Source organism: Galeopterus variegatus, unplaced genomic scaffold (assembly GCF_000696425.1).
Source record: "Galeopterus variegatus unplaced genomic scaffold, G_variegatus-3.0.2 Scaffold8341, whole genome shotgun sequence".
Taxonomy (NCBI): Eukaryota; Metazoa; Chordata; class Mammalia; order Dermoptera; family Cynocephalidae; genus Galeopterus; species Galeopterus variegatus.
Window position 1 is genome coordinate 1,466 of NW_007734452.1, and position 10,347 is coordinate 11,812.

Genomic DNA, 10,347 nt, shown 5'->3' on the forward strand with positions numbered 1-10,347 from the left:
ACATATTTATGACTGTTATGTCTTCTTGATGCATCTGTCCTTTTATCATTATGTCGTGACCTTCCTTGCCTCTTTTTATAGTTTTTAGTTTAAAGTCTATTTTGTCAGATATAAGAATAGCTACTCCAGCTCATTTTTCTTTTCTGTTTGCATGGTAAATCTTTTTCTATCCTGTTGCTCTTAGTCTATGTGAGTCTTTGTGGGTGAGGTGGGTCTCTTGTAGGCAGCATATAGCTGGGTCCATCTTTCTTATCCAGTCAGCCAATCTGTGTCTTTTGATTGGGGAATTTAAGCCTTTTACATTAAGAGTTGTTATTGAAAGGTGTTGATTCATTCCCAGCATTTTATTGGTTGTTTGGTTGTCTTAGGTGTCTTTTGTTCCTTGCTTTCTGCTTTGCTGTTTGTTTTCTATGTTTTTTGGTTCCTTAAGATGTAGATAGCCTTTCTGTTTGTTTGTTTTCTTTTCATGATTGTCATTTTTATTATACTAGTGGGTTTAGATTTTTCTTGAGTTTTTATGGCAGTGGTAGTTATTTTTAAGGAACCAAACCCAGTACTCCTTTGAGAATTTCTTGTAAGGGTGACCGTGTGGTGGAGAACTCCTGCAGCTTTTGTTTGTCTGAGGAGTATATTATTTGCCCTTCATTTTGGAAGGACAGCCTTGCAGAGTAGAGTATTCTTGGCTCTCAATCTTTGTCTTTAGTATTTTGAATATATCCTGCCATTCCTTTCTAGCTTTTAGGGTTTGTGATGAAAAGTCAGATGTTAGCCTGATTGGGGCTTCCTTATAGGTGATTTGATGCTTCTCTCTTGCAGCTTTTAAGATTCTCTCTTTGTCTTTGGGTTTTGCCAATTTGACTATAACATGTCTTGGAGAAGATCTTTTTGGATTGAATATGTTTGGGGATCGTTGAGATTCCTGGATCTGAAGATCTGTGATTTTTCCTATTCCTGGGAAGTTTTCTGCCACTATTTTGTTGAATATGTTTTCAATACAATCTCCTCTGTTTCCTCCGCTTCTGGAATACCCATGACTCGGATATTTGAGCGCTTAAGGTTGTCTAATATCTCTCTCAGATTTTCTTCAATGTCTTTGGTTCTTTTTTTTTGCCTGCTTGTGTTATTTCGTACAGCCCATCTTCATGTTCAGAGGTTCTCTCTTCAACTTCCGCAAGCCTGCTGGTTAAACTCTCCATTGTGTTTATTTCGCTGAATAACTTCTTCAGTTCGGCATGTTCTGCTACATTTTTTTTTTAGGACACTGATTTCCTTGTACATTTCCTCTTTCAGGTACTGTATACTTTTCCTCGTTTCATCATGCTGTCTAGCTGAGTTTTCTTGTATCTCATTCAGTTTCTTTAGAATTATCACTCGAAATTCCTTGTCATTCATTTCAAGGGCTTCTTGTTCTATAGAATCAAGAGTTTGAGATTTATTGACTTTTGTTGGTGTACTTTCTTGGTTTTTTGTGTTTCTCGTATCTTTTTTTTTGATGTTTATTCATTCTGGCAGGGGGATTCACAGTGCACAGGTTTGACCCTATTGACTGACTAAGGTGTGGCTATGTTTGTCAATTTGGTATGGCTACCTCTGTGACTGCTCAGTTGGCCTCTAGTGTCTTGTGTGTGTGGTTGCTTCGGGTCTTGGGCCTCTCCAGGGAGCCTCCTCTCTGGTCAGCTTGGACTGCTGGGCTGCTGGATCACGGGACGGTACTGCAGGGTGTGTGGTCTCTTTTGAGCTTCCACTTCCCGTGTAGAACTTCTCTCTGTTCTGTGCGCTCTGCCCTGGCTCCTGGATCACGCATTGGCGGCTTCACAGGGTGTGTGTTTTCTGCCGAGTCTCCGCCTCCCTATCTGGACGTCTCCTCGCTCTGTGCGCACTAGGTGGGGCTGTTGGACCTTGCAGAGGCGGCCCGCAATGTGTGTGTTTTCTGCCGAGTCTCTGCCTCCCTAGCCGAACGTCTCCCCGCTCTGTGAGCACTGTACTGGGCTGGGGCGTGTCTTCTGCAACCCTCGTCTTTCAGCCGGGCCTTCAAGCCCCTGCTCAGCACTGCCCCGCCCAGGAAGACTTTCAGGTTTCCGCTAGGCGCAGACGAGCGGTCACTCTGGGTGCCTTTGTAGCACTGAATAGGGCTTTCTCGGGACTTATCACCTTCCTCCTGGTATTGCGGTTATTTGTGTACTTGTCTTATCTCCCACACCAGGGCGTGAGCTCCTCGGGGGAGGAGCCCACAGCACACAGTTCCTCTTTGAATCCCCCCTGCGCGGACCGACTCCGGCGCCCGCCCGCAGTCAGCTCTCTGGCAGGTTCAAGCGAGCTTGGGAGCGCTCCGACCACACTTTTCCTAACCAGAAATCGGTTAGGTGTTTTTCTGAACTGATGGCCGAACTGATGGCTGCAGAGATGGTATCTGCCTCCCAGTAACAGGAAGTTTACCGGGGGCCGGAGCCCAGGGTGCAGTGGAGTGACAATCGGCCCGGCCCACTCTTCTCTGCCCTCCCGACGCTGGCCGGGGGCTCCCCACGCCACCAGCCCCGCCAGAGAACCGCGGGGGGAGTGGAATGGGAGGCCGGCCCTCAAGCCCCGGAGGGCCCGCGCAGGGGCAAGCAAGTGGTAAGGCTCAGTGAGGAGCTGAGCCGGGCGAGGAGGGCAGGCCTGGCCGAGCCAGCCGGCTCCGCCCCCAGCCGAGAAAATGGAGGCAGCCCTGGGGCCGGTGACTGGTCTGGTGTGGCAGGCGGAAGCCGGACGGGCCTCTGCCCCGCAAGCAGGGCTGGGCTGGGGTCACTCACAGAGCTGGGCCAGCCGGGCAGCTTTCTCTCCGTTTCTGCGTCGTTGCCGTCCCCGTCCTGGCCGCTGCCGCCTTGGGCTGCTCACTTGGTCCCGCGGCGCGGCTTGGGCGCTCTCAGTAATCTTCTTTTGTGTTGGCCCTAAACCTCAAATCTGTAGTTGCTTTTTTATAGTTGTAGATTAGTTGATCAAAGACTTATTCATTTTTTGTTGCTCTTGGAAATGCAAATAGCACTCTGGCAGCACAGCGCACACTTCTCAGGCTCACGCTGTCTTCTGGCGCCCCCACTCCAGACCCGTTGCCATCTTGGTCTCGGAAACCTCCAATGGTTCATCTTTAATAACTTACCCAGTTGCTTCTCTGGTGTATCAGCCCATTTTTGTTGCTTATGACAAAATACACAGAACTGGGTAAATTTATAAAGAAAATGAAAGAGCATATATCTAGAAATTTATTGAAAGAAAATGAAAATTATTGCTTATAGTTTCTGAGGCTGGAAAGTCTAAAGTCCATCTAGTGGTGGTGACAGTGACCCAGGGGTCTCATGTTGCAAGACAGTGGAAGCAGAGCAGAGAGAGAGCAAGACAGACTCTCCTCTTCCTTTAAAGCCCTCAGAACCATGTCCCTGACCACCATTTTTAATCCATTCACTACTGAACGTTCCTACAATTCAATCACTTCATCAAGGCTCCACCTTTCAATTACCATAATAGGATTTCCCACGCTCTTAACAGTCACAGTGTGGGCTAAGTTTCTAATACATAAAACTTGGAGGGGAGGACAATTCAAGTTCCAGTGAGTTGGTGGGGGGGACATAATTCAATCCACTACATATGGTATTTGTCTAAGTTTTTTCTTTCTCTGTACATTAATTTTGGTAATTTCAATTTTGATAAAAAAAAATCATGTTTTCTCTAGGTTCCAAATTTGTTGCCCTAAAGTACACACAGTTTTTTCTTATTCTGTTCTATATATCTGTGGTAATGTCTCTTTCTCACTACTGATTTTGTACATTTTGCTCTCTTTCCCTTCTTCAGGCTCATGAGATGTTTAGCCATTTCAATAGTCTTTTCAAAGACAACTTTTCAATTTATTCTTTCCACTATTACTTTTTCTACCATTTCACTGATTTCACATTTATCTTATTTTTCTCTTAGTTTCTTCTGACTTATCTTGATATTCTTTTTCTAATTTCTTAACATGACTGCTAGCAAAGTTCCTTTATCGTGTGCAGTTGATTTTTTAAAATGAAGACTTTTTAAGGCTATAAATTTTCCTGAGTACAGCTTTAGCTGTGTTCCACTGAGTCTGGTATGTAATATTTCTGTTTTCATGATAGTTTATAATTTCAGTTTTGTTGCTATTCCTTCTTTTATTTCCTCTTGTTAATTTGGAAGTTCTGTCCATTTTCAACCATTAATGGTTACACTCCCTTTTCTAGCACTCAAAATCAAAATGTGTTTTTCTATTTTTTGGAAACCAGGTATTAATGATGTCAAACATGCTTTCCTTGCAACAAGATGCTTTATTTCTTTACTGCTTTCCTTCACCCTCTCTCTCACTAAAGATGTGAACTATAGAATATTTTTACTTTCCTCATCCAACCCTGTGAGACCTCTCCTCCAACTTCTAGGTTTTACTGAGAAAGTTTGGTATTTTTAGTTTCAGACAACTATTATTATTTCCTTTTAGTCTGCTTTTTTCTATTACAAAAATCCATATTTAGCACATATTTCACACATTTGGTCTTATAAATGCTGAAAAAAAAAATCCCTACCTGTAATGTTCTATGGGAAAGATCCATGAGTTTCCTCTTGTATTGTGCAATTTTGGCCATAGTTGTAGTTTGATTCTTTTGTAGCTCACTGATATCTTCAGATATGATCTGTTTTTAAAAAGTGTTTTACATAAGCCAAGTATAGACATCACATTTATCAAGTACACCTATATGCAAAGTCTAATTCTGAGGTAAGCCTAAGATTCATCTCTCAAAATGTAAACTCTTTCCCTTTAAATCTACCTTTATATTTCTTCCCTTTTTATACATCTAAAAATTAAAAAGTACCATTCAAAGATTTCTTTAGAACTCCAGGATATTTTGTGATGAGGAAATGTTTAGAAAGAACAAAACATATACTTCAGAAATAATTAAGAAATCTGAAGTAATATTATGGAATAGTCAAAATAGACTAGAGAGCAAAGAAAATTACCAGGGATAAAGAGGGACATTACATAATAATAAAAGGTAAAAGTGCTAAGAAAACACATCAATCCTAGATAAATATGTACTTCACAACAGAGCTTCAAAATATATGAAGAATAAAACTGAATGGAGAAAACGACAGATCCACACTGCAGCTGGAAGACTTCAACTCTCCTCTCACCTTCATCAAACTAGTAGACAGAAAACTCAACAAGAATATAGAAGAACTGAAGAATACTGTCAACCAACTGTATCTCACTGACACTAACATAAAACTCCACCCAAGAACAGAAGAGTACACATTCTTTTCAGTCTCCTGATTCATGAAACCTTTACAAAGTTAAAAGAATTAAAATCATACAAAGTTCTCTGACCATAATAGAATTAGACTAGAAATCAACAATAAAGTACCAGGAAAATCTCCAAACACTTGAAAATTAAACATACTTTTAAATAACCCATCAGTCAAAACATCCAACAGTCACTAGAGACTGGGAAGGGGAGGGGCAAAGGAGGGGAGGTTGGGAGAGGTTGGTTAATGGATACAAAATCACAGCTAGATAAGAAAAATAACCTCCAGAGGTCTGCAGTAGTGCTAGGCATCTATGATTAACAATAATTTATTGTATGTTCTCAAATGGCTAGAATAGAGATCAAATGCTCTCATCACAAAGAAATGATAAATTTTTGCAGTGAATATGCTAATTATCCTGATTTGATCATCACACACTATATACATGTATTGAAATATAACTGTACCTCGTGTCAAAAAAAAAAAAAAAATCCAACAGTCAAAAAGAACTCTCAAGGGAAATTAGAAAAGATTTTCAATGGATCAAAAATGAAAATATAACATCAAAATTTGTGGAATTCAGCTAAAAAGTGCTTAGAGAAAAATTAATAGCATTAAATGCTTACACAAGATCTCAAATCAATAATCTAAGCTGCTACCTCAAGAAACTAGAAAAAGAAAAGAAACCCAAAACAAACAGGATAAAGGAAATTATATAAGCAGAAATTAATGAAATCAAAAAACAAAATGAGTAAAATCAATGAAACCAAGTTTACTTTTTGAAAAGATCGGTAAAATTGACAAATCTTTAGCAAGAGTGATAAAGGGAAGAAATAGTTTCTTTGGTCTTACTCTGAAAAACTTTGGTCACACCCCAGTTACAGTACTGTGAGCAACTCATTTTAAAAGTGATGCTGATAGGGGCTGGTTGGTTAGTTCACTTGGTTAGAGCATGGTGCTGATAACACTAAGGTCCAGGGTTCGATCCCTATATCGGCCAGCTGCCAAAAAAAAAAAAAACGTTGCTGATAAATTTGGTATGTCCGGCCTAAGATAATGAAGTGTATGGAAATCATGTTACATGAGAACATGAGAAACCATGGCGGAGTTTTTAGCCAGAGAGGAGAGAATACTAAAAAGGAAAATTGATTATGATGTTCAAATATCTGTATGTCTATCATATCAACAAAGCAATGCCAGAGAAAATGGATGTGAATGGTAACAAGGCAGATACTGACTCAATGTGAGAAGGAAAAATTGTACCAATTAGAGCTGGTTGACAATGAAATGGGTTCCTTCATAAAACAGTAAGCTTTTCATTACTGAGTCTGAATGAATATCTATCTCATCAGGAATTCCACATAAGAGAATATGAAGGTGACCTTTAAGAACCTTTAGGTATTTGATTATAAAAGTCTACTTTCTGAACTAAAATATTAAGTATATTGAAACAATAATTTAAATTTGCTTCATCAGCATACAATGACATACCAAGACAATTATGACAATATAAAAAATCATAATTACAGCCTTCATTTTTGTAAGCCCCCATAAGTAAAAGCATTTAATAAAGAAAATATGCAATCTCTGGCTGGAATTAGAAATGACAGCAGTTAATTTGCTAAGCCAACAATTCTAAATTCATTGTTAAATTATATCAAATCAGATATATATGGTTTGGGGGAGCCTATCAAAAAAAGTAGTTGTATAAAACTATAATCATCAATTTACAATGTACACCATATTGTTTCTCTGCAAGATAAAAATAGGAGCATGGTAAAAAAAAAAAAAAAAAAAATTAAATATCTATAATCTCTCTTCCTACTCCCAGGGCCAGAGAATGAATAAATGCTTACTTACATCTAACCTGGTCTGATGCTGCTTAGTCATCTGATCTTGAACCTTCAATCTTCGGAGAAGTTCTTTGAAACCAACCATCGGTACAGGAATTAACCTGAAGAAATGCAGGTGGTCGATTTTCAGAGCATAAGCCCATTATTACAAAATACAAGAAGTTAAAGTTTTCATAGTAACATTCATGTAATTTTTTCATGTAAGTTTATATCAAATTTCTAGGGTTCTTTTTTTTTTTTTGGCAGCTAGCTGGTACAGGGATCAAACCCTGAACCTTGGTGTTATATCGCCATGCTCTAACCGGCTGAGTTAATCCACCAGCCCAAATCTCGAGGGTTCTAAGGCAGATCTATGCCTTTGAAACCAACAATGTTACACCATAGAGATTTTATTCAACCACATACTTTACAAGTGAGGAAATACAGTTCAGTCAAACCATTGCATTATTAAATGAGAATGTAATTAGGAACCGGCACTCAGATTTCTCCATTCTTAGATAGTTTTCACTGCAGTATGCTGCCTTACTAGTTGACATTTTCAAAAAAGCTATGAAAATGAAAATAAACTCACTTCAAATGTAAGAATTATAAATGATAGCTCGCATTTGTTTGCTTCCCTAGTAGCAAATACTGTCATATCAAACAAGATGAAGATACACTTACTTTTCAGAATCAGGGTTATCCACCTTGGCTTGTTCCCAGATAATAGGATCAACACCTACCACAAAGAAAAAATATTTATTCTAAAACAAACTATTTTTTATTTTTATAATATTTGTATGAGAAAGGCTTTCCTGAAGTAAGACCCAAAACCTAAAAGCTATGTTGAAAAATGACTGTCAAATATGATCACTATAAAAATAAAAATTTTCGCAGCGTAAAGCTAAAAAAAAAGTATAGATTGAAAGGAAATACCTATAACCTATAGGATAATAAACTAACCTCCAGAACACAGAAAGAGCTCCTGAAAAACAAAAAGGAAGACGAAAAAAATCTAACAGAAAATGAAGGACACGAATAGGTAATTCAAAAAAATGCAAATATCTAGTTACTAAACATATGAAAAGATGCTCAACTTTACTAGTAATCAGGAAAATGCAAATTAAAATAAGTATTAATTTTTAAAATAATTTTTTGCCACTGATAGCCAAAAAAAGATGAGGAAAATAACACAATCCTGTTACAAATGTAAATGGTAGAATTTTCTCTAGAAGGCAATTTGGCAATATCTAGCATACATATCTAACATACATATTATTGACTCAAATTTCATTACCAGTGATCTGCTCTAAAGAAATATATACCCATGTGTTGTAAGACATATTTACAAGGATGATAGTTGTTGCATAGTTTGAAAAAGTGAAAAGACAGAAACAACCTAGAGGTTAAGTAAAGTAAGGTATATTTGTGGAGTACTATGTAGTGATTAAATACGACTTATCAAGCGCGATTGGGTTTTCACGCTGTTATATGAGATGTGCCTCCTCATAAACCTTGCTATGACTTGGAACATAGAAAAGAATAAAAAAACCAGTAAGATTTACCTTCATGTACTGACATGGAAAGTATTAAGAAATACTGTTAAGTGAAAAGTTATCAAGCGCGATTGGGTTTTCACGCTGTTATATGAGATGTGCCTCCTCATAAACCTTGCTATGACTTGGAACATAGAAAAGAAAAAAAAAAACAGTAAGATTTACCTTCATGTACTGACATGGAAAGTATTAAGAAATACTGTTAAGTGAAAAGGCAAGCTGTAGTACATGTACAGCACAATCCTTTTTTAAAGGACCTACATGTACATATGCTTACATTTAAAATCACAAATAGAGGATTAAGAGAGTACAGTCAATTATTAACTGGTTACTTCTGGGAAAGGGAGTTAAAGGGAATCTATCACATACCAATCTGTTATGCCATCTACAATTTTTTACAGTGAGAATAAATTAAGGTTTTACTTCAATACTTGGTTAGAACAAGAGATAAATTAGAAAACATAAATCAAAATATTACGAGTTAACTACCTTTGGGTAGATGAATTATGGACTATTTTTCTTTAGTTCATCATTTCTAATAAACATATTAGGTATACAATAAAAAGACTAAAAAAACGAATTAACATAGTAGAAATATTCAAAATTATGTCCTCAATAAGCAGACATGTGATAAGTTGACACTTTTTTTTTAAAAACATTAATAATCAGCCAACTCCTCCCAAAATAAAGGGAGCATTTATTTCTAAACCCTTCATTTTCTCAACTCTATGACTCTACAAACATACCAGCTGGAGGATTCTGTAAAAGCTGTTTGATCTGTGCAGGAGAAAGTTCTGTTCTAGTCATAGAGAGGGTTACACCAAGTTGCTGCAATTGTGTTTTTATATTGGCTTGCTCAAAATGAGCATATAGTGTTGTAGCTGGAACTCTTCTTGAAGTACCATTTGGAGAACGCTCAACAACATAAATGACAACTTCTGTCCTGGTGGGAAAAAAACCAATTTATAAAATATGAATTATATATCTCAAGGCCACAAATCTCAATGCAACATGTGATTTTAGAAGGGTGCAAGCTGAATCCAGAAATGGTTGTTTTAGAAGCAAAGTAAAAATTTTTTTCCTAAATCTTGGAAAATAAGAAACCTTTACTTAATGTTATGTTCATTTGCAAATCGAATGAGAAAGTTAAAATGAGACAGGTAAATAAGATAGTATTTGTAAAAGAGTTTGCTTAGCCGCATTATATAAATGTTATTTATTATTTTTTCTAGAATCAAGAAGTATTTTGGGGATTCTGCTAAAACTTCCAGATTGCGTCCCTGCAATTTAGACCAAGTAAAATCTGAACAGGTATTTTATCTCATTAATAATAGTAATTCTTCTAACCCTAAATATCCAAAAGCAAATGCCTCGCCACTAATACTGAAAATTATACATAGGACAAGAAAAGTAAAGCAATCATATTTATCCATGAATGAACATGAATAGTAATCAGTTAATAAAACTTTCCAATAACATCTTTGTGGCCCTCAGTATGCACACAGCAATGATAAATGTTTCTTCCTGGTCCTGAATGAAAATCTAAATTATTAACATTTAATAAATTAAGGAATCCAAAAATTTTTTTTTAAAAAAAGAGCTTTTAGGGGCCGGCCCGGTGGCGCACTGGATAGTGCACCGCTTGGGAAGCGCGGCGGTGCTCCCGCCCGAGGGTT

General features: G+C 37.6%; 1 protein-coding gene across 1 annotated transcript in view; it reads right to left on the reverse strand.

The window, feature by feature from the left end:
- Positions 1-4,565: 4,565 nt before the first annotated feature.
- LOC103608362 (nucleoporin p54) overlaps positions 4,566-10,347 on the reverse strand; it is a gene marked incomplete at its 3' end in the record, with an annotated part of 18,166 nt that continues 12,384 nt past the window's right edge. The window contains exons 6-9 of the mRNA XM_008592808.1: positions 9,418-9,614; positions 7,800-7,854; positions 7,144-7,237; positions 4,566-4,673 (exon numbers count right to left, since the gene is read on the reverse strand). Of these exons, the coding sequence (XP_008591030.1) occupies positions 4,566-4,673; positions 7,144-7,237; positions 7,800-7,854; positions 9,418-9,614 (454 nt within the window). The remainder of the gene's footprint in view (positions 4,674-7,143; positions 7,238-7,799; positions 7,855-9,417; positions 9,615-10,347) is intronic.